Below are 26845 nucleotides of genomic sequence, written 5' to 3' on the forward strand. Positions count from 1 at the left end.
GATCAGCTCCCTCTATACACAAGTGCAGGAAAGGGAGAAGCTGATGCGGAGAGACGGCTCGGTTAGTTACTGTAGCTGCCAGAGATCCTCCAGTGCTGCTGCTCCCAATGCTCAGACTGAGTCACATCCAGTGCTCGGTGCATGTTCTCTCCGTCTCACTCAGTCTGGGGATAGGACAGAGACTGGAAGGACTCAGAGGAGGAGATTCAGAAAGGAGAAGTTGAGGAGATGCTATTCCCACACATCAGGCCTCATGCTGTAGCTAGGAAGAAGAGGCATGCATGATTACAAGTTCTCAGGAAAAAGCTCCGACATGTTTAAGAAGCAAAAGCCACTACTGGTGTCTCTTGTTGCTGTGAGGTGCTGAGAGCAGAGCCCAGGTGCAGGTCTGGATTGGAGCATCAGGCAGGGGTGACTTTTCCGTGTGTTGCATTCGTGCCTGTTCTTGCCCTCGCTCCACCCTCTCTACCTTGGTGGCGACTCCCTTCGGGTCTGACGGACAGATACTGCCGCAGCTTCTCCTCGCCGCTTCTCCACGGAATCCCCGGGCTGGCCTGACGCTGTGGATCCGCCATGTTCCTGATGATGTAAAAGCGCGCGCGCTCTAGACTTTGCACCAGTAAGGGCGCGAACCTCGGGGGCGTCCCCCCGTAGTGACGTCATCCGCTTCCAACTTAATAGGTCTTTGCTTGCAACTACGGATCGAGTTAGCAAGGGAAGAAGAACATCTCTCTCTGCTGCTCTGCCTCCACAAACTTACCTAGGGGTACCCGCTCCTCGGGGACCCCGCTCTCTCTTCTTGATTTCAGATTGCTAAGACAGGATCCGGTACTCGCTCCTCGAGGGCCTACGTCCCTCAATGTTTAGAAGACTTCTTACTGCCTGGAAGCGATCGCAGACGTGAACACTGTGAGTTCTATTACAGATAGGAACTGGTACTCGCTCCACGAGGGCCTACCGTATGTTCCTAACCTCTGAAGACTCCCTTCTGTCTAAGACGTTATCGCAGGTACGGAGATTGTGAGTTATATTTTCAGATTGCAGATAGGAACTGGTACTCGCTCCACGAGGGCCCATGTTCCTAAAACCCTTCAAAAACTCTCTTCTATCTCAGAAGCTATCGCATACCTATATCTGGTGAATTACTATTTCATATTGCAGATAGGAACCGGTACTCGCTCCACGAGGGCCCATGTTCCTAAAACCCTTCATCAACTCTCTTCTATCTCAGAAGCTATCACCTACCTATATCCTGTGAATTACTATTACAGATTGCAGATAGGAACCGGTATTCACTCCATGAGGGCCTATGTTCCTAAAACCCTCCAAAGACTCTCTTCTATTCCAGAAGCCATCTCATACACAGATATTGTGAGTTCATATTCCAGACTGCATATAGGAACTAGTACTCGCCTACGGCTCCTGTTCCTGAATATACTGAACACTCTCCGTTGCATAGGAGCCATTACAGATATCTACAGTTGTGAGTGTATCATCTACCACTGGTTATATGTCCAGCATACCCTGTCTACTCACTACCTATAGTCTCTCCTTACAGCCAGCAACTTAGAGATCGTGATTCCAGTATCTGAGGGACTTCAGCCCTGTCGGGCACATCAGCTCACTACTGCCACCTCTGGTGGTTCTACTTCCTGTCTAATAAAGAACTATCTGTGTTTGTCTCAATACTCCAGCCTAGCCAGTTGTCCCTGTCAGGATCTCCACTTGAAGGCGCTGTCATCTGCCATCGGCCCAGGGTTTACTATTTCTACTAAGTGTTACTCCTTACACTAATAGAGCGGTATCATCATCTGCCACTCTGTGGGAGCCAACTCACATCAGACCATATCAGATAGCCTACTCCCCATGAGGATCATACAGGTTGCTGGCTCCTCTTTCTACAGGAACAAAGCATAATACTTTGCCAACTCCTCCCTTCTGGGGGAGCAGAGCACTAACAGATTGCTAACCTCCCCTCCTACAGGAGCCAAGCCTATCAGATTGCCAACTCCTCCCCTCGGGAGGAGCTGATCACTATCAGATCGCCAAAAACGAATGACCCAACCGAACCAAAAAAAACCCCATACCTTTCTCTCTAAGAGATGCAGGGCCCAGGGCAAATGAGACTCTGAGGGGCTCAATCCAATTTCAGACCCCTACTCCCCTGGCATAATTATATTCTCTTCCTCTACAACACACACACACACAAAATCATCTTTCCCCTCTCCTTTTCCATATAATCACTTTCCCTCCCCACCCAGCACAATGATCATCTCTCCCTCACCCTAACATCATCTCTCACCACCTGTTGGCATCATCATCATCATCATATTCCCTTCCCTATACACAGGGACGGTAACTTTTAAACAGCCGCATGGGTGCATATATGCACACATATGCTGGCTTGCGCCAAAGGACGTGGCCATGTTATGACGTACACGTGTATATGCGCACATAGTATAAAACAGGCTATATGCACATACATGTGCACACAATTTTATATGGACACACGCATGTGCATGCAAATACTGCCTCTACTGTGTAAGTGGGGGTATTGGAGACTGAACGATGTTTCCCTGGCTGGAGACAGAAAGCCACACTGACTCCAGCTTTTCTAGTGCAGATAAAACTTTATTAAGCAAACACAATACTTCACAAAGGACTTCCTACCTTAGCAGTAGTCACTTACTCACACAGTGGCTGTAGACTGTCTTGCTTCTGGTCAGTGTACACACGTTTCAGGTTTGCCAGAGTGCTTTACAGGAGTTGCCTTCCTCCTGGAGGCATAGGAGCCTCCTGAACTCAGCTGGGCTTGCACTCTTATCCCAGCCCCAGCTGGATCCTGCCCACAGAGTTCTCTCCCTTTGTGGGATTTAAGGTGGACCAGCCATCTAGCCTGGTCCAGCACACACAAAAAAGGGGAAACCCCCCTCCCCCGAGTTTGGACCCATTGGTCCGAGTGTCACTACTTCCCCCTGGATACCACCCAGGGAAGTACAACACACTCCATGCCTCTTCCTCTCTCCTCCTACCAGTTATACTTGGGGATAGGGATCTAGGCTCATGCTCACCCCCATACACTAGGGTTACCCCAGACAACACTGTTAGTACCACCCACTTTGGCCCTCACCCAGCATATCCAACAGTCCTTTATCTGAGTCCATCGGCAGCTCCAGGTTCCACTTGCACTCTAGCAGAACTCCTTGGACTGACTGTGGGACTTGTGGTAAGAGCACTTCACTCCTCTCTGTGATGACTTTTGCTTCCTATGCACCGTCATGACCAGCACCCTCTGGCAACTCCATCACGGCTCTCGCTGACTCCTCTTCAGTGTTTGGGCACCCTACAGGGCCTTCCTCAGGACCTTCTGCAGTGCTAAATTCAGATCTCAATGCAGTGTCCAGCTCAGGCTTTTCCCTGCTGCATTCCTCAAGCCTCTCAGTCTTGCCTCCTTCTGGGCAGTGTGTGTTGCTCTCTCCAGGGTACATTATGACCCCTCTCTCAAGGTTCTTCACCGCCCCAGTCTCTGAGCTTCTCATGGGAGATGTTTCTTGGCTCCCAGCAGTGTTTGAGAACCCTAGAAGACTTTGTCAAGACCTCCTAAAGCATCAATCTCAGGCCTTGCAGCCACGCCCTGGCTCCCAGCAGCACCTCCAACTGCAACTGTGCTCCTTGGTTTCTCAAGAGTGTACTGCAACACTGCATTTAGCTCTTGATCCGTGGACAGCACCCATATTTCAGCTACCATCTCTGTGTCCACTCCTGACTTCGGGGCTCTATGGCCAGCCATTCCTGTCTTAGCCATTCCTCTCTCTTGAGATCTTTGGCATCTAGGAGTGGCTTCAGGCTCTCCCTCGGCACTGCTTCTTGGGCCTGGAGAACTTCCATGAAGTCGTACTCCATAACTCTGCACATCTCAAGCCCTCTGGCTCCTTCTTCTTTTGCCTGCTCTTCAGTCTACCCATGGATCCAGACCAGGGTTTTGGAAATAACGCCAGGCCTGTAAGCAGCTGCACTTTCACTTTGGGCCACGCCCTGCTCCAGTCCCAGTGCACAACTGGTTTTTTTTCTCTTTTTTTTTAAAGGGAAAAAAAGGTTTAAAAAAATCCTGTACCCACAAGCCTTTTACTCCAGACAGAGTTTGCCACTTTAATCCACAAAACAAGCCTAATCCTGACTACTTTCCAGGCCCCACAAACCACTCACTGAATTAAAAGCAGTTTCATTTCTTTTCTCTTTACTTGCATCCTCCTCTATGAGCCAATAAGCCTCTATCTGCCTGTGCTCTTGTACACAGTTTAAGAGCACTGCTCTGTTTGAATGTGCTCCCACAGCCACACCCAATTTCCAGTGTTCCTGTATACAGTTTAGGAACAGTGGCTTTCTTTGAGACAAGGCTAGACGAAATCTCTTCATGCAACCTGCCCAGCTTCAGAGTGCTCCCAGAGCCGCACCCTTTCTCTGCAATTTCCTTGTCAGGCCTCACAACATGGACTTCTTAACTTAGCAGTAGGCACTTACACACCCAGGGGTGTAGACTTTCTTGTTTCTGGTCAGTGTATCCTCAATCCCTTTGGGTTTGGAGAGAGCACTTTACAGGAGCTGCATTCCTCCTGGAGGCATAGGGGCCTCCTGAACACAGCTGGGCTTGTACTTTTATCTCAGTTTCTCCAGTTCATTCCCAGTTTCCCCAAGTAAAGGATAGGAATTCCTAACCCTTCTAGTTAATTAGCATTCCTTTTATCCTGTTAGCCCTGACACTCAAAGCCCCTCTGACTAGCCTTGTTTTTTTGTTTTAGGACTTACACACCATCCATAGCAGAAGTAAAGTTATGTAGTAGGGTCCCCGATATGTGCTTATTCGCGTAAGTATTTATGTGCTGGTTTAATTCATAAATCCTTTAACGACCATGCCCTACCCAGACCACACCCATGACACACCCCTTCTTCAGGGAAAACAATTTGTATGCGTACCAGGAGATACCCCATAATAGTCAGCTCTTCCTCCCAACAATCATCATCTCTTCCTCCCTGTACAGTCATCATCTGTCCATCCCCGCCAAAAGTATCATTAATCATTATCTCTTACCTCCTGTCTTAAACTATCATCTCTCCCCCAATACATAGAATCATCATCTCCCCTCCCATCTCTAGCACAATTATCTCTCCCCTCACAACCAGTTTTCAGTTCTCTTCCTTCCCCACAACACAATCATCTCTTAATCCCATCCCCTCACCCACTCCACATATCGCCATCTCTTCCCACCCCCTCCACTGATACAATTATCATCTCCCCCTCCATACAATCAACATCTTTCTCCCCAACAACCCCAGCACAATTGCCAATTTTCTCTCCCATCCAATCTCCAGCACAATCATGCCACCACTCCCCCCCCAAACCTGCACAATCATCATCTCTCCCTACCCCGGGCACACACTCCCCAGTCTGTCTTCCCTACTCTCCCTCTGCACAATCATCATCTCTCCCTACCCCGGGCACACACTCCCCAGTCTGTCTTCCCTACTCTCCCTCTGCACAATCATCATCTCTCCCTACCCCAGACACACACTCCCCAGTCTGTCTTCCCTATTCTCCCTCTGCACAATCATCATCTCTCCCTACCCCGAACACACACTCCCCAGTCTGTCTTCCCTACTCTCCCTCTGCACAATCATCATCTCTCCCTACCCCTGACACACACTCCCCAGTCTGTCTTCCCTACTCTCCCTCTGCACAATCATCATCTCTCCCTACCCCGGACACACACTCCCCAGTCTGTCTTCCCTATTCTCCCTCTGCACAATCATCATCTCTCCCTACCCCGGGCACACACTCCCCAGTCTGTCTTCCCTACTCTCCCTCTGCACAATCATCATCTCTCCCTACCCCTGACACACACTCCCCAGTCTGTCTTCCCTACTCTCCCTCTGCACAATCATCATCTCTCCCTACCCCGGACACACACTCCCCAGTCTGTCTTCCCTACTCTCCCTCTGCACAATCATCATCTCTCCCTACCCCTGACACACACTCCCCAGTCTGTCTTCCCTACTCTCCCTCTGCACAATCATCATCTCTCCCTACCCCTGACACACACTCCCCAGTCTGTCTTCCCTATTCTCCCTCTGCACAATCATCATCTCTCCCTACCCCGAACACACACTCCCCAGTCTGTCTTCCCTACTCTCCCTCTGCACAATCATCATCTCTCCCTACCCCGGACACACACTCCCCAGTCTGTCTTCCCTATTCTCCCTCTGCACAATCATCATCTCTCCCTACCCCCGGGCACACACTCCCCAGTCTGTCTTCCCTACTCTCCCTCTGCACAATCATCATCTCTCCCTACCCCTGACACACACTCCCCAGTCTGTCTTCCCTATTCTCCCTCTGCACAATCATCATCTCTCCCTACCCCGAACACACACTCCCCAGTCTGTCTTCCCTACTCTCCCTCTGCACAATCATCATCTCTCCCTACCCCTGACACACACTCCCCAGTCTGTCTTCCCTACTCTCCCTCTGCACAATCATCATCTCTCCCTACCCCGGACACACACTCCCCAGTCTGTCTTCCCTATTCTCCCTCTGCACAATCATCATCTCTCCCTACCCCGGGCACACACTCCCCAGTCTGTCTTCCCTACTCTCCCTCTGCACAATCATCATCTCTCCCTACCCCGGGCACACACTCCCCAGTCTGTCTTCCCTACTCTCCCTCTGCACAATCATCATCTCTCCCTACCCCGGGCACACACTCCCCAGTCTGTCTTCCCTACTCTCCCTCTGCACAATCATCATCTCTCCATTCCCCGGACACACACTCCCCAGTCTGTCTTCCCTACTCTCCCTCTGCACAATCATCATCTCTCCCTACCCCGGGCACACACTCCCCAGTCTGTCTTCCCTACTCTCCCTCTGCACAATCATCATCTCTCCCTACCCCGGGCACACACTCCCCAGTCTGTCTTCCCTACTCTCCCTCTGCACAATCATCATCTCTCCATTCCCCGGACACACACTCCCCAGTCTGTCTTCCCTACTCTCCCTCTGCACAATCATCATCTCTCCCTACCCCGGGCACACACTCCCCAGTCTGTCTTCCCTACTCTCCCTCTGCACAATCATCATCTCTCCCTACCCCGGGCACACACTCCCCAGTCTGTCTTCCCTACTCTCCCTCTGCACAATCATCATCTCTCCCTACCCCGGGCACACACTCCCCAGTCTGTCTTCCCTACTCTCCCTCTGCACAATCATCATCTCTCCCTACCCCGGGCACATACTCCCCAGTCTGTCTTCCCTACTCTCCCTCTGCACAATCATCATCTCTCTTCCACCCATGGCACAGTCATTCTCTCTTCCTCCTCCCCACCCCATGCAATCTCTTCTGCTGGTATTAGGAAAACAGTGGTTCTTACCTGCGGCTATCTCCTCCTCTTCTGGATTTGGGCTGAGGTTTGTGTGTGTGTGTGTGTGGGGGGGGGGGGGGGGTGCCCTGCAGGGCTATAGAGGCTTTTATGATTGAGAGTTTAGACTGAAGTTGGCAAAGGAAGAGCCAGACACACACGTAAGACGTGATCCTCTCCTACTTCTCCTGCCAGCAAGAGGGGATTGGGCTGAGGGCAGGGGTTGGCAGGGAGGATCATGCCTGGTGGGCGAGTGGTAGTTGTGAGAAGTTTCCAGTGCTACCGTGAGCCCATGGCACCTCAAGGAAAGATTTTGCCACAGAGGTTGCCAATGTGAAGTGGTGTGGGGCCCGGGTAGTGGATTTTATTTACTCCATCTTAGGACAGTCCTGGTCCAGGGGCTTGGAGGCTGTGATTGAGAATAACTGCATCGTTGTGATCCTTTGCACAAGAGTAGAATCTATTTCTAGGGGGGGGGGGGGGGGGGTGAAGCATCTACAACTGCCCTTCTCTGGACTGAGAGGTGGCTTGGCTGGGATTAGTTACTAGAATTAGTAGATTTAGCCCTGAGTCAAATTGGCACAGCTGGAAGCTTTCAAGATTGCATTTGGATTGAACACTAATTTATTGTGAATCAGCTTGCTACCTGAAAATAAAGCAAGCTGCTGGGAAAGAGCCAGAAATTGCCTTGAAGCTAAGTCACTGCACTGTACCCGCACCAGGGGTCCTAATTTAAGGAGTTCCCCACCCCCACTGATACCTACATTCAGCTGTCTATTTTCACTAGGCAGCACAATCTGGGCACTGAAATAGTGGGTGGAGCCAGGGACAGAGTCAGGCTGAGAGTCGAGTTAGATGATTGGTGCTGGTGTTCAGCGCAGCCAAAAACCTCAGCGCCTAAGTTCAGCTGAAAATTTCCCTAACTTTAGACTGCAGAAATTAAGGCATAGATATTCAAAACATAGTCATTAAGTTAGCCAAATAGATTTACTTGGGATATTCAGCAGCACGGCTATGCCACTGAGTATTCCCGGATAAATCGTTAGATACCCGGATACATTTTACCCCGTGCAGCAGGCCTAACTTAGCCAGGTTACTTAACCTAAGTAGCATTGCCCGCCCCTGAGTTAGCTAGCTAAGAACTTAGCTGGTTAAGTAGCTTAACTAATTGAATGGCGGCCGCTGAGTATCCAGTGACCGCTACTTAGCTGGTTAAGTGTGACTTAAACGACTAAGTTCCTTTTGAATATTGGCCTCTAAGAGACTTAGCTTTCTTTAAATAGTATCAGCCTGATGATCTCTTGGATAAGGCATTCATTTATGTGATCATGTCAGGCCTCAATCCAGGCTGGGAAAAGCACGGCTACATCTGTATACCAAAAGCTCATTATTCTTAAACATTAGCCCATTCCCACAGAACGTGGCAAACACAGGGCGCGAAACACAGAATTAGAAGAGGTCAGAGTTACCTGCAGTTCTTGTTGAGTATCTGGTAACTGCAAAGATAAAAGAACAACTTGCTTTGTTCATTGTCCGGATACTTTATGAAGACATGCAAGCCACAGAAGATGTGACTGAGAAAAATATGTTCATTTATTATCTCAGAAGCACAATAAAGCAGTCGGCTGGCTGAGGTAGCTGAGAAGCCTGAAAGGGACATCGCACAGTTTGCTCCATGTATTGTACCAAGTACTTTGGAAGTCCATTGGCACAGCTGGCAGATTAACATCTGGACTCACGTTTACTGACAAAGGGAGAGAGTGGCGCTGCGGGAGAGGAGAACGATGGCAGGATAGCGGGAAGAGAGGAGAGTGAGGGAAGAAGAAATGTGAAAAAGCCAGAAATTGAGGAAGCTCTGTGGTTATTACACCTGCCCTAAGTTAGGAAGATTGAAAGCAAAAATTCTTTCCTGAATACAGTTCTCTTCAAACCCCTATTTCTCCAGACAGCCATGGAGAGAAGCAGCGCATGCGAAGCCTGGATCTGCATGACTGAATGCTCAGGGACTTAGATGTGCCAATCAGGGTCGGTCTGCTGAGTCTCCCTGCCCACCCCAGCAAAAAATGGAGGCTGCTCGCTTCTTGCTCTGACCTAACCCATACTGCTAAGCCCCACATCACAGCACGATGGTCATGTGCGGCTCAATCCCAGCGGCAGAGGACAATGGAGGGAGCGAGCCAGTGACCCGGGCCTACATAAGCTGGCCCCCTACCGTCTTTTTCTTAGCTGGGCTGCAACAACTACATCCAGAGTGAACCTACTACCTAAGTTGCATAGGAGCCTAGCAGGCCTGTCGGCTCATGTTGGGGCGGATTTTAAAAGCCCTGCGCGCCGGCACGCCTATTTTGCATAGGCCGCCGGTGTGCGCAGAGCCCCGGGACGCGCGTAAGTCCCAGGGCTTTGTCAAAGGGGCGGGGAGGGGGCGTGTCGGGGGCGTTCCCGAAACGACGCAGCGTTTTGGGGGCGTGCCGCTGCGTTTTGGGGTGCGGGCCCGGGGGCGTGGTGCCGGCCCGGGGACGTGGTCGAGGCCTCCGGATCAGCCCCCGGGTTGGGTGATGGCGCGCCAACAGCCTGCTGGCGCGCACAGATTTACGTCTGCTTTTAGCAGGCGTAAATCTGCCAACAAAGGTAAGGGGGGGGGTTTAGATAGGGCCGGGGGGGTGGGTTATGGAGGGGAAGGGAGGGGAAGGTGGGGGGAGGGCAAAGGAAAGTTCCCTCCGAGGCCGCTCCGAAATCGGAGCGGCCTCGGAGGGAACAGGCAGCGCGCGCTGGGCTCGGCGCGCGCAGGTTGCACAAATGTGCACCCCCTTGCGCTCGCCGACCCTGGATTTTATAAGATACGCGCGTATCTTATAAAATCCAGCGTACTTTTGTTCGCGCCTGGTGCGCGAACAAAAGTACGCGATCGCGCAATTTTTTAAAATCTGCCCCGTTGTCTCTCCTGCCAGTGATCAACACGATCTGATGTTCCCACAAAGCTCTACAGCAGCGTCCCCCCAATCACGGGGTGAGGTAACTGAAGACCTTCTAGGCCCTCAATTCAATGCAGAGCCTCTTCTCCACAAATTCTGGCTTGGGCAGCAGCACAGGTGTGCATGCTCCAGGACACATGGACTCTGGGCCTTAGCTCTCAGACTCCTTCCTTCCTTCCTTAACCTGCTGTGCCCATGGTGCCTCTGTGTGGAGCCAGTGACCCCCACTTTAACTTGAACTATTTCTCTCTTTGCCACATTTCTTGGTACCTAAGGGTCTTTGCTTTCTCCATACGATCTATAAAATAGTTGCTGGGTAGGGGGCAGACAGGGGCAGGGAGCAGTTCTAGCAGGGGGGAGCGGCGCACATCCAGGTGATGGATATCCGTCGCATCTCGGTGAACTTCTTAGCAGCAATATGGAGGAAGATGGAGAGCTGACAGCTCAGGGGAGAGACAGAACTATTGCTCCTGGTTTTCTCTTGACAGACAGTGGTGCAAATATGAAAAAGACAGAGGAAGATGGGGGCTATGTGAGAATCCATTGCTCTGCACACTTTCTGTACCCTGGCCTTGCGCAGGTACAGGGAAACAGTGGCGCATTTTCATTGGCACGTGGAGAGTGGGCAGCAGCTTCATGAGAAGCAGGAAGTAGTGGCAGCACCAACTGGTTCAGGATGGAGGCAGCAGGTGGAATTTCACCTGTCTGGTGCTGCAGAGGTTAGAGGGGGCAACGGGCATTTCTTCATCGTTTGAATCTGGAAGGGAAGATAGGTATAGATTGCTCGCTAGGGCAGCATGATTGAGTCAACATAACGGAGGTGGTGGTGCAAGGATGCCAGAGAGGATCTCACTTCCTCAAGAGCCACCCTGGATGAGGCGATCCCCACAGAAAACATCCTGCAGAATAAGTGAGAGGATTTCCAGCAGGACAGCCATTGGTGTTCGTGGACGTCTTGCAGCAGCAGACGCAACACATCCTCACCAAGAAGGATAGTTATATTCTAGCTGTCCTGTGTGAGTCATGCGTGAAAGGGAATATTGCCTTCTGATCAAACTCTCAAATTCAGCAGAAGGAAAGGCTGTTGTGCAGGGTCTATGAATGGGAGCACCAGCAGCAGAGAGAGCAGGGGAAAGAGCGGACACCCAACACGGTAGTGTCGACCAGAGCAACACCCTGTCAGCTACCACTTCTTCCCCACCTTTATCTGCCTTCCCTCCTTGGCCGCGTCAGCATGTTCTCTCTTGAAACAAACATAAGAAGGAATCGAGCTGAAATCGTCAGTGAAAGAATGTCTCTGAATTTATCAAGCTGAAAAAATGAAGCCACCACATTGCATAGATGGGATACCGAAGACCTTCATATGATCAGATATGAGCGGAGTCAAGAAAGCATTGTAACTTTATCTAAAGTTGCTCCAACACTGTAATTCTGATTGCTTTATTTATCGGTCTCCCAAATATTTAAATTACATTTTTTGAAATTGCTAATAAAAGTGGGCATATTTAAATGAACTTGATGATCAAGCTCAAAATACATAAAGCACTTATCTTGTACAAGGTCTCTGACAATTTGCAGCCTCTTGATCCAGCCCAACATGCTACACGTTTTGAATACTTCAGTAGGGACTGTTACCAAATTATGATATGCTTGTGGGTCAAAACACATCTACACAACATGGTGGCTTCATTTTTTCACTGTTGCTTTCATATCACTTCCACAGTTGGGTTTCATTTTTTTGAGTATGTATCTAGGGCTTTCAGCAAGCTGGTATCACATCTGACTGTCACGCACATAAACTCCAAATCTATATTTTTTGCAAATTATGTTTTAATATGCTTGATATTGAACCTATGGTAATATGAAAAGACTCCAAAAGGCAGAAAAGCTCAAAACCTTCCCGACAAAATCGCCAAACACTTCAAATAACTGTCCTTCCGATGTAATTAACGAATCCCAATGTCCCGGCACCCTGGCCATTTCTTATGAGGCAGTGAGGTGTACACCCGAAGTAGATCGCGTTTATTTCAGATAGGTCTGTTACTCTTTATTCCCCTGATGCAGTCTATATACAAAACACCGGCTGGGGTCGGGACATTGGGATTCGTTAATGACATCTCAAGGACAGTTATTTGAAGTGTTTGGCGATTTTGTTGGGAAGGTTTGGTGTTTTCTGCCTTTTGAAGTCTTTTCATATCACCATAGGTTCAATATCAAAATATGAAAAATAATTTGTAAAAAACATAGACTTGGGGTTTATGATTGAGAGGACCAGCATCACCTGTGCGTGACAGCCAGATGTGTCACCAGTTTGCGGAAACCTCTATAGACATATACTCATGAATATAGAAAGCTTCTGAGCTTGATAAAGCAGAGTTGCTTACCTGTAACAGATGTTCTCCTAGGACAGCAGGATGTTAGTCCTCCTAGATGGGTAACATCATCAGATGGTGCCCGGCATGGAAACGTTTTGTCAAAGTTTCTAGAAACTTTGACTGGCACACTGAGCATGCCCAGCATGCCACTATCTGTGTGTCCATGCAGGGTCCCCTCTTCAGTCTTGTAACAAAGAATTACGAAAAGAAATAAAATAACAAATATAAGAGAAACCCAACTCTGCGGGGTGGTGGGCAAGTTTCCTGAGGACTAACATCCTGCTGTCCTAGGAGAACACCTGTTACAGGTAAGCAACTTTGTTTTCTCCTAGGACAAGCAGGATGGTAGTCCTCACATGTGGGTGAATACCAAGCTACAGGCTGCTCCCAGCAACACAATGACCAACAGACACCTAATTGGGTGCCGATGGGCACAAAAAACCATGGTGCTGTTGGCAACAGAGGGAGACAGCCTGAACCCAAACAATGGGCCCTAGGCAGGGAGAGCTGGATTTACAGCTGAAAGAGATTTTGAATGACAGATTGGCCAAAGCCCATGGCTCTCATTTTGGGCACTGAGGGCATCAATGGCACCGAGGCCCCCAAAGCCCCCAATGGCCTGGGAACTGAATTGGGGAATGTCAGTCACGGGATCAACAGCCCCGACAGAGCTGGCAGCCGCATCGGTACTTCCTCCTGCTCGGACCCCATGATGGGAATTGCTCCAGAGGAGGGCATCGTGGTTGCTGGGGAACTGATGGTCCCCCGGGCACTGGCTGCATCGACAGCACATCCAGAAGGACGCTCAGATGCTTTAGCAGGGCCGCCAACAGAGAAGGCATTGGCTCTGGCACGGGGACCGTTGCCGGGGGCAGTGAGATACCTCACAGGGACTCGTAGCGCTGCTGACTTCACCCTGCAATCCAGCTCCTCCTGAAAATCCATTGAGGTCAAGACAGATTGAGAAGGAGGAGGAGAATGCATCACCAGAGCCCCCTCGATGCTCTGAGGAGGCTCAGTGCCCAGCACTGTCACCGGTGGGAAATGCCTGGGACTCCTGAGTGTGATGGAAGTCAATGCCTCCTCCCCATGGGGTCGCTTTGGTGGCAGCATGGCGACCGTCAGCGCTGAACCGAGCTCGGTGCCATGTACCGATGGTGACCAGTGTCAATGCTTGCGGGACTTCCCTTGGTGCTTGGCCTGGTCTTTCCTCGATGCCGAGGATGGAGAAGGGCAAAATGTCTTTGAGTGCAATCACAGTGGCGAAGGCCTATCCCTGGCCTCTATTTACTGAGAGGGTCCCGATGGAGGGGTGGACACAGACGGTGCTGACTGGGATACCAGTCGGAGGAAGAGGGACCTAGCGAAGGACAGCCGAAAAACTGATCAGCAAGCAAAAAACACTTTCAAGAAAGCAGAGATCCACAAACCGTGAGGCAAATACTTCACGGAAAAAACGAGACTGAAGAGGGACCCTGCGTGGATGGTGGGATGCTGGGCACAGCGAGTTTCTATAAACTTTGACAAACGTTTTCTGTGCTGGGCTCCATCTGATGATGTCACCCACTTACCTTAGGAGAAATTCTTCAACATTCTTGCATTGATGATTTCAACTTGACTTCTTATATTTGTTTACTGATCTGAGCAAGCTGCTGCATTATTTTTATTGGATTTTCTCTCTTGAAACAAGCCATAGTTACAGTAGTTGGTAGCAGAGAATAGTATTCTCCCCAAGCAAAGGAGATGCCAGCACAAATATCAGTCACACATTATTTGGCAGAACCCATAGAGGATGAGACCACAGATCCATTGGCATTTTAGGCACACATGGATGCATTCTGGCCAGACCTTGGCAATGTGACTCGTAATTTCCTGCTCTACCCACCAATCAACTTGCCTTGTAAACATCTGTTCTCAATGGCAGGTGCATCATGAGAATACATGGTTCACAGCTGGTGTCAGAAGCGGTGATACAATTGGTGTTTCTTAAAATAACTAATCAAGAAGCAGTGTCACCTCTCCCACACTATAATGGACACAATTCCCAAATGGAGAGTAAAGGCTTGATTGAACTTAATTTCACACACATGGACTATTTGGTGACTAAATTATTGGCATCAAAGGTGGACCTCCAGCAAATGTTAATGCCAGAGAAACCCACAAATTGTCATCCTCTGCCAGTCCGTGAAAGGAGCACAAAATAGGATGCACTGCTCTCTCAGTTGGCTTTAATGAGAAATGAGTGAATGAATGATGGATTGTAATGAAGCACTAGGGTAACATATATCAAGCAGCACTTACAAGCCTAAAAAACCTTGCTTGGCAGACTGGAAGGGCCATGTGTGTCTTTTTCTGCCATCGCTTACTCTGTTACATCATGCAGCTTTCAGTTATTAAAGCTGTGCAGATGATCAGTAGCGCAGGCTGATGCCACTGATCACAACTCGCAGATCGGTGCCACTTCAACATTTAGTTTGCAGTAGCTAAAAACAATAGATATTTTTTTCTTTTAATTTTGTTTAAAATGCCATTGGCCCAAAGTTTGGGAGGGAAAGCTATCAAGATATGTCTTGCCTCCCTCGGTTTTCTCTCATACCCTGGGGCACCATGGGTGTTTCCATATGTGATGCTAGCGCAAGGGAGCAGAGGGGAAGAGAAAAGAGAAAAAGGATGTGATTTCAAAAGCCTTTGCATGCATAACACCCAATTTTGTGTGTGTAAATGGCGTTTTGAGAGCAGCCCGGGGGCCATTGTGCGTGAGATATATGCATATATGCATAACTTTCACATGACCTTGGGAGCTGGGGAGGGGATACAGCCTACGTGCATATGCTTGTATTTCTGAAATCATGTGTGGAAGTTACCACACATAAGTTAAGCCCTGCGTGGAGTATCTACATGGACATTTCTGCACATAGCAGGGCAATTAGGGAAGGATTTGCAAGGCAAACTTAAGTGCATAAGTTCACTTGGAAAATTCTCGGTAAATTCTGCAGGAAGTTATGAAATTACCCCCCCTATATCCAGAGAATGATTTATTGTGCTTTTTAATAAATTCTGAGGTCCATATTCAGAAACGTTTAGCAGGATAACTCAGCTAAATTAATATTGGGCACTTATCCAGCTAAATTCTAGCTGGTTAATACGATAGCTGGCTAAATATGGTGATCTCTGAATAATTTTGTGCCATCTGCAAATTGGATCACCTCACTTGTCGTTAAATCACAAGCAGATTGTGATAAATTGCAGGAAGACCTTGTGAGGCTGGAAAATTGGGCATCGACATGGCAGATGAAATTTAATGTGGATAAGTGCAAGGTGATGCATATAGGGAAAAATAACCCATGCTATAATTACACGATGTTGGGTTCCATATTAGGTGCTACAACCCAAGAAAGAGATCTAGGTGTCATAGTGGATAACACATTGAAATCGTCGGCTCAGTGTGCTGCAGCAGTCAAAAAAGCAAACAGAATGTTGGGAATTATTAGAAAGGGAATGGTGAATAAAACGGAAAATGTCATAATGCCTCTGTATCGCTCCATGGTGAGACCGCACCTTGAATAGTGTGTACAATTCTGGTCACTGCATCTCAAGAAAGATATAATTGCAATGGAGAAGGTACAGAGAAGGGCTACCAAAATGATAAAGGGGATGGAACAACTCCCCTATGAGGAAAGACTAAAGAGGTTAGGACTTTTCAGCTTGGAGAAGAGACAGCTGAGGGGGGATATGATAAAGGTCTTTAAGATCATGAGAGGTGTAGAACGGGTAGATGTGAATCGGTTATTTATTCTTTCGGATAATAGAAAGACTAGGGGGCACTCCGTGAAGTTAGCAAATATCACATTTAAAACAAATTGAAGAAAATTCTTTTTCACTCAGTGCACAATTAAGCTCTGGAATTCATTGCCAGAGGATGTGGTTAATGCAGTTAGTTTAGCTGGGTTTAAAAAACTTTTGGATACGTTTCTGGAGAAGTCCATACAAAAGCCATTAATCAGGTTGACTTAGGGAATAGCCACTGCTATTACTGGCATCAGTAGCATGGGATCTACTTAATGTTTGGTTACTTGCCAGGTGATTGAAATTTGGATTGGCCACTGTTGTAAACAGGATGCTGGGCTTGATGGGCCTTCGGAATGGCAACTTCTTATGTTCTTATGAATCTGGCCCTAAGTTAGGGATGTTCCAGGGACATAACTGAGAGGAGCTGAGTTAGCCATCTATTTTCAGTAGCACGGCTGCACCACTGAATATGTCTCCAAAGTTAGCTGGACTGTGTCTGAATATGGACCTCACGTTATATAAGCTGAGCAAATACTGTCTTCTATGCCATTTCTCTGCTGTCATTAAAATCAATTTTATAGATGCTACATATAATTATACAGTCCTTACATTAATAAGTCCCAGAAGTAATAACTACCAGTACAATAAGTTAAAACATGACATACCCGTTGTACTTTGCACTGCTGGAGTACTTGTTAAACCTGTGGCATGAGACAAGACAACAAAAAGTGCCCTTAGGAACGAGCAGTCAATCTTATTCCACGGCTATAACTATACATGATATACAATAAGGAAAATATAGATTTAAAAAGCGCCCAGTATAATGTTAAGGAGATGAGACAAAGGAGAAAGACAAAGAGGCAGAGAGAGAAAAAGAGAACAAGAAAGAAAAGAGCAACAATAGGAAGCCAAATGTTGCGCTTGTCGGTCACAGACGGCTGCGACCTCTCATGCTCGCCTCTTTTTTCCCTGCACCGTCAATCATCGGGAGAATGGCGGCTTCCGCCAACCAACGCCGACTTCCCCGGCATCCCCGGCACAGCGTGGGCGCTGCCAACCATCTTACTTCCAGCATCACTTAGGCGCACGCGCACGTAGGGCCTACTTATGTATACGTGATGGCAGGAACCTCGGGGGCGTGCCCTCCCGATGACGTCAGCATCGCTAGTGTACTTATACGGACTGGGCCATTGCTATGATGAGTTAGCAAGGAGTTCTCTCGCTTGTTAAATCCGCTCTGACTTGGATCTTCTGTTCCAGACTCTCCTCCTGGCATTCGGACGCTCTGAGTACCCGCTCCTCGGGGGCTCTTCCGCGTCTTGGCTATCCGCTCCTCGGAGAGCCCTCCTGCCTGGGACTTCCTGACCCGCTCCTCGGGGGCTCTTCCGCGTCTTGGCTATCCGCTCCTCGGAGGGCCCTCCTGCCTGGGACTTCCTGACCTGCTCCTCGGGGGCACTTCCGCGTCTTGGCTATCCGCTCCTCGGAGGGCCCTCCTGCCTGGGACTTCCTGACCCGCTCCTCGGGTATCTCTACTGGGACTTCCTTGTGCAAGTACATTCTCCAACTTCTATCAACCTCTCCAAACTAAATGTTCTGCAGATTTCCTCAGCTCTCCCGCAAAGGTCCAGAAATGTATAAATACCACAGGATGGGAAAAACCCTCCGAGTTACTCGGTGTTCCCCTCTACAGACCTCAGAAAGCTAATCTCGATTACACCTGTGGGGGCCGATGCATGAAACCTGCATCTGAACCCGGAGCCTGTTTATTTTAATGCGCGCAGGTCTCCTGGGCGCCCGATGCTAAGGACGCGCTAAGGACACACAGTTGTTCCCTAGCTTGTCCTTTATTCTGTGGCTCCTCTTTTCCATACTGCATCGAGGGCCCAGGAGACGTGCGCGAAATCTCCAGAACATTTAGTTTAGATGGAAAATTGCACAGAAAGTTAAAGTTTTCTGACTAAAAGTGGCTAAATCCTTTGAATACTGCGAGGCAGAACTTCACCAGTGTGAAATCTGGAGAGCGGGAAACACTTTGTACTCCTGCCAGAAAAGGACCTTGTAAGCCTGGCTGCAAGGCATTTGTTTCATGTTCCTTCTTTCCGTGGTTCCTCCTATTTAGTATTGTGAGGAGGAGGAGGCACGGAAAGCAGGATTTTTAGCTTTTTAGTGGGCCCTTGATGTCCGGCTTCACGTCAGCTCCGGTGCTAGCGTTACATTTTCCACATTAAAAAGTGCAAGTCGGGCGCACGGCAGTTTCTGGCACGGGGGGGGGTTAATAGCTCACAGCCTCATCTACGTGGCATTTACATGTGAGGAGCGCTATTAGCTACGCGGGAGCTTGCTCGCACGTTCTGGATGTGGCCAATCCTATTATTACATCGGGTGTTAGCCTAGCGAGTCCAGTCGCTGCTTACGCTGTGCGCTTGCCCGAGCACGTGACAGGTTATTCGCTCTGCAGCGCATAACTTGCGCGGGATTTTATTACGTCACCATCCCTAGGCACATGGATTGGCTTGACCTATGCTCTTTCTATTGCCGGGGTAATCGAATGATCACCTTTTGGAAAGGTTCATCGTACTGCCAGCAGGGGCTGGGCAGGGATTCTGGAAACCACCAGTGGGAGGGCCACGTTCCTCACGTGAGCATTAAACATCCCCTCTAATGGGAGGCTGTCAAAAGAGCGCAGTGGTTGCAAATGTTAAATGGATGGTTTTTTTGTGGTAAAGCCTAAAGCTGCTGACATTGTGTACTGTCGCAGAGATCCTGCCTGTGCTGTAACACACGAGCACACCCCCCTGCCATCGCCAGCGGGAGAATACCTGTGCAGATCACGCCTACGTCTTCCACGTGGCCACAGTTGTGCAGCTTCCACCCCCTGTGCGAGCACTGCCACAGGCTGGACTCGTTCCCCCGGCAGTTCACATCATCCAGCAGGATACTGCCAGAGCCGAAGCCAAAATAGGCTGCGGCTGGAAGGGTGGCGCGCCCGCAGCCCAGCTGTCTGCACACCACGTCGGCACAGTTCCTCTGCCAGAAGTCGTCGCACACCGTGCCCCACGCGCCTTCGTAGAAGATCTCCACCCGGCCACTACATCTGCTGCCACCATTCACGAGCCGCAGGGCCAGCTGAGACACTGCAAAAAGGAGAAGATGTTACAGTCCTTGCATCCCGGGGACTCTGCTCCTCCAACCAAAACTCACACACAGAAATAAGATTGAAGAGGAAGACTGCCAGGGGCATCCAGTCTCTGCCCATTTTCCTGACCTATTCCAATACTCGAGACCTCAGTCTATCTAAACTTATTTACACTTTCGAATAATAGAAAGACTAGGGGGCACTCCATGAAGTTAGCATGGGGCACATTTAAAACTAATCGGAGAAAGTTCTTTTTTACTCAATGCACAATAAAGCTCTGGAATTTGTTGCCAGAGGATGTGGTTAGTGCAGTTAGTGTAGCTGGGTTCAAAAAAGGTTTGGATAAGTTCTTGGAGGAGAAGTCCATTAAGGGCTATTAATTATTTATACTTAGGGAATAGCCACTGCTATTAATTGCATCTGTAGCATGGGATCTTCTTAGTGTTTGGATACTTGCCAGGTTCTTGTGGCCTGGTTTGGCCTCTGTTGGAAACAGGATGCTGGGCTTGATGGACCCTTGGTCTGACCCAGCATGGCAACTCCTTATGTTCTTACATCTCACTCCTCAGAAATCCACAATACATATCCACTCCACTTCACCAATGTCAAAGATCCTCTGTGCTTATCCCATGCTTTACTCCTCACTCCCCTACAGCTAAGGATCCTCTGCGCTTATCCCAGGCTTTACCTCTCACTCCCTCACAGCTAAGGATCCTCTGTGCTTATCCCGGGCTTTACCCCTCACTCCCTCACAGCTAAGGATCCTCTGTGCTTATCCCAGGCTTTACCCCTCACTCCCTCACAGCTAAGGATCCTCTGTGCTTATCCCATGCTTTACCCCTCACTCCCCCACAGCTAAGGATCCTCTGTGCTTATCCCATGCTTTACCCCTCACTCCCCCACAGCTAAGGATCCTCTGTGCTTATACCAGGTTTTACCCCCTCACTCCCCTATATTTATTTATTTATTTATTTATTTAGCATTTTTATATACCGATTTTCCAGTAACAGAATTACTAATCAAGTCGGTTTACATTTTAACAATAACCTTGACAAAAAGTTGTATTACAGTAAACAGGATGATAGAACTTGGATACAAATAACTGGGGATAACGATATAAAGTAGATAGTTATGGGGCCTAATGTAGGCTAAATTTAGGAAAGATGTTAGGTTAAAAACTTGGGTTTTAAGATTGGACTGCATGGAGATAAATAGCAAGAGCGTTCTCTTGGAGAGGTTACCAATGGAAAGGACTCATTGGTTGGAGTATTAATAGAATGTAGAGTTAGGAGAATGCTTGGTTAATCCTATAGCTAAGGATCCTCTGTGCTTATCCCGGGCTTTACCCCTCACCTCCCCATCACTAAGGATCCTCTGTGCTTATCCAAGGTTTTACTCCCTCCACAGCTAAGAATCCTCTGTGCTTACCCCAGGCTTTACTCCTCACTCCCCTACAGCTAAGGATCCTCTATGCTTATCCCATGCTTTACTCCTCACTTCCCTACAGCTAAGGATCCTCTGCGCTTATCCCAGGCTTTACCCCTCACTCCCCTACAGCTAAGGATCCTCTGTGCTTATCCCAGGCTTTACCTCTCACTCCCTCACAGCTAAGGATCCTCTGTGCTTATCCCAGGCTTTACCTCTCACTCCCCCACAGCTAAGGATCCTTTGGCTTATCCCAGGCTTTACCCCTCACTCCCACACAGCTAAGGATCCTCTGTGCTTATCCCAGGCTTTACCCCTCACTCCCCCACAGCTAAGGATCTGATTTGCCCAAGATCACATAAAGCAGCAGCAGGATTGGAAACCTGGCTTTCTTAGGGCTCTGACCACTAGGTTACTCCACTCCACTGGACTACCCCAATACCTAGGGTTTGCTGAACTCTATATTTGAGATGCAGTTTCCTGGCTATTGGGGGGGGGGGGGGGAGGAGGGGTGAGGATGCTGGATTTTCTTATATTCTTGTTTGTAACCCCCATAGAATCGAGTGTATGGGGTCTGCTGTGGGTTTGGATGGAGTTTCCAGATTTCTGAGAAAATCGAAGACTTTGGAGAGGGGACATTTCTACTTGTGGATAGAGATACCCAAAGCCTTACCCAACTTGTTCAATAATTTGGAGTATGAGAGGTCTTCTGATGGTAGAAGGTTCTTTGGAAAATCAGTTAGGGGCTCAGAGATAAACCCTTCCTGCAAACCAAGTGATGAAGGGGCACTAACCCAGGACCCCAATGATGATGAAGACGATCGGGACAAAGTTGATTCAGAGGGGAATACTCCTGGGACATGTTCCAGACACTAATGTCTTGAGCTCCCCCCTGAGATTGTTAGATTGCATAATGAGGGAAGATTGAGGACTAGATCTCATACTTGGCTCGATGCATCAACAGTGCCAATTGAGTCGATGGGACTGAACCTGATCTCGGCTTCAGCTGCGCTGTCTGCACCACTGGCTCTGATGCATGGTGCGTCTTCTTCTTATGCGTTAATGTGTCCCATGGGACATGCAAAGGGCTTACACGCCCTTGTTCACAGTGTTTCCATACTTTGCTCAAGTCACAGGGAGTGACTGCTTCAAGAGCCAGAACTGTGGGAGGGGGAGCTCTGCCTGAAGAGCTCCTGCTAAATTCAATAGGAAGGGCATCCGAGGAGGCCTCACTCCGAGATGAGGAAAGAGTGACTTTCCGCCAACCTGCGAGTTCCTCACAGGAGAAGGAGTAAAGCCCAACCACGGCATCAGTCCTTGTGTTCTTTCTAAACAGATATACATTTCTCTATAAGGATAAGGTATGATGTGTGATAAAACAAGTGGAAACATTTTATTACCTGTAGTTTCAGTAGCTGCTGTGGTAGGCACTGTTGGGAGAGAAAAAAAATAGATTTTATTCTAAATTTGTAATAAGGGACATAACAAAGAGTCAGAGCAACTGTTTTCTTGTTGTAGATAAGAAGCCTCCCCAGTCAGATATGGAAAGACTTTGTGAAAAGCCCTACTGAAGTGAGAATGGAGGGATCTGTCAGGGCAGAGGGAGATTCCTGTGATTCATAACCTAGAGGGGAGGTTTCTTACAAAGCACATAGGAAACAAGCATCCACTCGTCCCCTGCTGCCCGGTATATTCTCATGACATTTCTTTCTTGTTAGCTATTCCAACACATATATAAGCATGCATCAAGGGGACTATGAGATTTGAGGGACAACAAGGTATTTACCTTAAAAGAATGACTGAAGTCAACCAAAGGTTCTATGGACAATAATAATGCACAGAATAAACTGCCCTGATCACACCTCGCCCTTCCTGTCAAGCCCCAGTTCTGCCTCCCTGTTATGTTCCAATCAAACTTCTCAATGCCATCACACATCAATCGCATCTCCTCCTGCCCACTATATACCAATTGCAATTCACTCTGCCTCATCTCCCAATCGCACATTCTGCCAATCATACTTAATTTTGTTTTTAAGAATACTTTATTAACACACTATGATGTGAATATTTAGAAGCCAGCTGGCTAATGCTTATCTGGGTAAATTACAAGGATATTCAGAGGCATGGCTAGGCCGCTAAATATCCGCAGAGAAAACACTACTTATCTGAATAAGTGTTATCCGGCTAAATCTAGACATGATCAATACAACGTTGAGACATAGCTGGATAACTTATCTGGCTAAGTTATAATATTGATACTTAGATGAATAAGTTATCCAGCTAAGTAGTGCTACCTGATCCATACATTGCCCGCCCACCTTTTATCCAGCTAACTAGATATCTGGATAAGTGACTTATCTAGCTATCTAGCAGTCCTACTTATCTGGTTATCTAATGGCTGAATATCAGGCCCTATGTAAGTACAATAAATCAGCAAACGTAAAATATAACAATTCTATGTAAAAAGAAAAAACACAATAGATAAGAAGAAGATGTGTGAAACTTGTAAAACAAATCTATCAAGGAATTTAAGGAGAAGAAAACTAGACTGAGTTAGGAATATTTCAGGGAAGCACTAATATATTTCAAGGCCCAACTAGGTCAATTCTCGACACACATGTGTATATGTATAAATATAGTCCCTAGACATTTTTAGACTTCAATGGAGGTCTAAAATGAGAGTAAATAATAAAGCCCCTTTTAACCTAAAAGGTTGCCAATCGTTTGGAACAAATACAACCAGGAAGCCATTGAGGGAGCAGTGAATGATCTCCATAGTATATACTCCCCATCGCAAATGCAACCAGGAAGCCATTGAGGGAGCTGTGAATGATCTCCATAGTATATACTCCCCATAACAAATGCAACCAGAAAGCCATTGAGGGACCTGTATATGATCTCCATAGTATATACTCCCCATCACAAATACAACCAGGAACCATTGAGGGAGCTGTGAATAATCTCCATTGTATATATTCCCCATAACAATTGCAACCAGGAAGCCACTGAGCGAGCTGTACATAATCTTCATAGTATATACTCCCCATTAAAAATGCAACCAGGAAGCCATTGAGAGAGCTGTAGATCATCTCCATAGTATATAGTCCAATAGCAAATGCAACCAGGAAGCCATTGAGGCAACTGTGGATGATTTCCATAGTATATACTCCCCAGAACAAATGCAACCAGGAAGCCATTGAGGCAACTGTGGATGATCGACTTAGTATATACTCCCCATAACAAATGCAACCAGAAAGCCAGTGAGGGAGCTGTAGATTATCTCCATAGTATATACTCCCTATATCAAATACAACCAGGAAGCCAATGACAGAGCTATAGATCATCTCCATAGTATATTCTACCCATAACAAATATAACCAGGAAGCCAATGACAGAGCTATAGATCATCTCCATAGTATATTCTACCCATAACAAATGCAACCAGGAAGCCATTGTGGGAGCTGTACATGATCTCCATAGTATGTAATCCCCATAACACAAACAACCGTTTTGTTCAAATTCATTTGTTTTAACGGTACATAAAAAATTTTAAATAAATAAACGAGGAAGTCATTGAGGGAGTTGTAGATGATCTGCATTGTATATACTCCCCATAACAAATGCAACCAGGAAGCCATTGAGAGAGCTCTGAATGATCTCCATCTTATATACTCTCCATAACAAATAGAATCAGGAAGCCATCAAGGGAAATTAAACTGAACCCATCATCACTAGGGCTTTTCCCCAATTTTAGGGATTTAATGGCCTGTTCCATTCTTGACTAGTTAGTTTTCCCTCTAGAAACAGGACTTCACTTGTGTCCAAGTTTTTTAAAGTAACGTCTTTTAAGAAGTTATCTATAACAACTTGCTGGAACCAATCGTTCATGAATATAACGTTTTATAGAAAGAAGCCACGGCTTCACACATCTATCTGCACCCCTTCTTGTAACAAGATGCTTAACCGCCTGTACTTGGGTGCTCTTTTTCAGTTCATGGGCTAACAACGTATGGGATTTGTTTCCCATTTTATCATATCCTTGCCTTGTTCTTCATAAACACTACTCCACCTTCCTACTCAGAAGCTGGTTCAGTTGTTCCTCTTGTAGGCTAACCTGCCCTTCAGTGTGCGAGGGGGATTTTTCATTCAGAGATTCTAAGACCTGCAGATCACTTCTCAGCTGAGATTCTCTTTGCTCCATTGATTTGGAAATGGCATTTTTAAGCGAGATAAGCCAACCTCTTATGACAGCTTTGGCTGCATTCCCCACTACATTCTTTGGGGCCTCTTATGTTTCATTCATATGAAAGTAATCTACGATGGCCTTTTGAACAGATTCTGCATGTTCTGGATATTTTTAGCAGTGCTGGGTCTGATTATTAGGTGCTTCAAGTGCCCTATAAAATGTTGTAACCCAAAGCCCACCTACCATCCCCCCCCCCCCCCCCCCATCTAATCAATATAATGCTGGCTATGTAGAATGTGGAAAACAAAAATTACAACAGAACAAAAAACAAAAGCACCACAGCCAAATAAAAATGTTTTCCTTCAGCAGACAAATACAAATGCAAAGATCACACACTTGAAGTGTCAGGAGGCAGCACAAAGGGATTTTCCTAACCCTGGGACCTGTACTGCAGGGAGGAACTCCATTCTCGCTTCTCCTTTTTCTCCTGGAGCTTTTCTCCCGGGACCCTGTTTATTGGACAGTTTTCTCCTTTTTGACTGAACTTCTCTCCATGTTGACTCATACTCTCCATCAGACTCATCATTGGCACGCCTTCCTCCAGACAGCATTTTCAACATCCTCAATCCATCTGCTACACTTATTAGGTGATGCTCTTTGTCACTGTAGGAAAAGTTAATGGAGAACGGGAATCCTCATTGATACTTCCCGTTTTGGGATTGCAACCAGGAAGTAAGAGGCCAGATGCTACAGTGCTTCAGTACGTTGGGATGAGACAGAGGATTTACATTCAGACAACATCCAACAAGGCATTGATCTGTGCAGTCTGGGTAAACAAGCATCAGGGTAACTTGCTTGATGCGGTGGTGTTTGGTTTTGTAGGAAATTGGGAACCACAGGCATTAAAGAAAGCAGTGCTCACAGGGTAATGAAACCAAACATTTTTGCACACAGCCACCCAGTCTTTGGAGAGAATATTGCTCCAGTATGTCTAATGATATCTAACAAAGGTTTAATATAAAGTGAAAGTGGTGAAAGTAAAGTATGAATCCTTGGGACAGTCCTTAAGCAACCATGCCTGATGTAGACACGCACGCTAGTCTCAGCCCACCTGTCAAGTGTGACCCTTCAAAAAAAGTGAAACCAAGCTAATACTGTCTTTCTTAAATCCTGTGCTGCAAGCTGATCCAAAAGGCTCAAATGATCAGCTGTGTCAAATGCTGAGGTTAGGTCCAGCAGCACAGATCGGACCAGAAGCAAGGAAGTGAAGCAGAACATTTAATAATGAAACCAACCATGTTTCAGTATCATGGCCTTCTCTCCACCAGACTGCCTGGTAGTCTTAAGATTTGTTTTACTCACAAGCTCCGTTAGATGATCAGAGACTACCCATTTAATAAGTGCAGATATAGAAAGGAAATATTTAAAACAGGGTGAAAGTTGTTCATGTCATCTGGGTCTAAAGAGTTCTTTTTCAACAAATAGCAAACTACAGCTTTCTCCTAAGGTATCAAAAACTCGGCCTTTAGCTAAAGATGCATTAATCACATTT

General features: G+C 47.5%; 1 protein-coding gene across 1 annotated transcript in view; it reads right to left on the bottom strand.

Annotated features, from left to right (window-relative positions):
- The window catches only part of LOC115096247 (deleted in malignant brain tumors 1 protein-like), a 63423-nt gene extending 37547 nt beyond the window's left edge, over positions 1-25876 (bottom strand). The window contains exons 1-2 of the mRNA XM_029610756.1: positions 25729-25876; positions 19352-19680 (exon numbers count right to left, since the gene is read on the bottom strand). Coding sequence (XP_029466616.1) covers positions 19352-19680; positions 25729-25876 — 477 coding nt within the window. The remainder of the gene's footprint in view (positions 1-19351; positions 19681-25728) is intronic.
- Positions 25877-26845: the final 969 nt, after the last annotated feature.

The sequence above is a fragment of the Rhinatrema bivittatum genome, chromosome 7 (genome assembly GCF_901001135.1).
Source record: "Rhinatrema bivittatum chromosome 7, aRhiBiv1.1, whole genome shotgun sequence".
NCBI classification, from domain to species: domain Eukaryota; kingdom Metazoa; phylum Chordata; class Amphibia; order Gymnophiona; family Rhinatrematidae; genus Rhinatrema; species Rhinatrema bivittatum.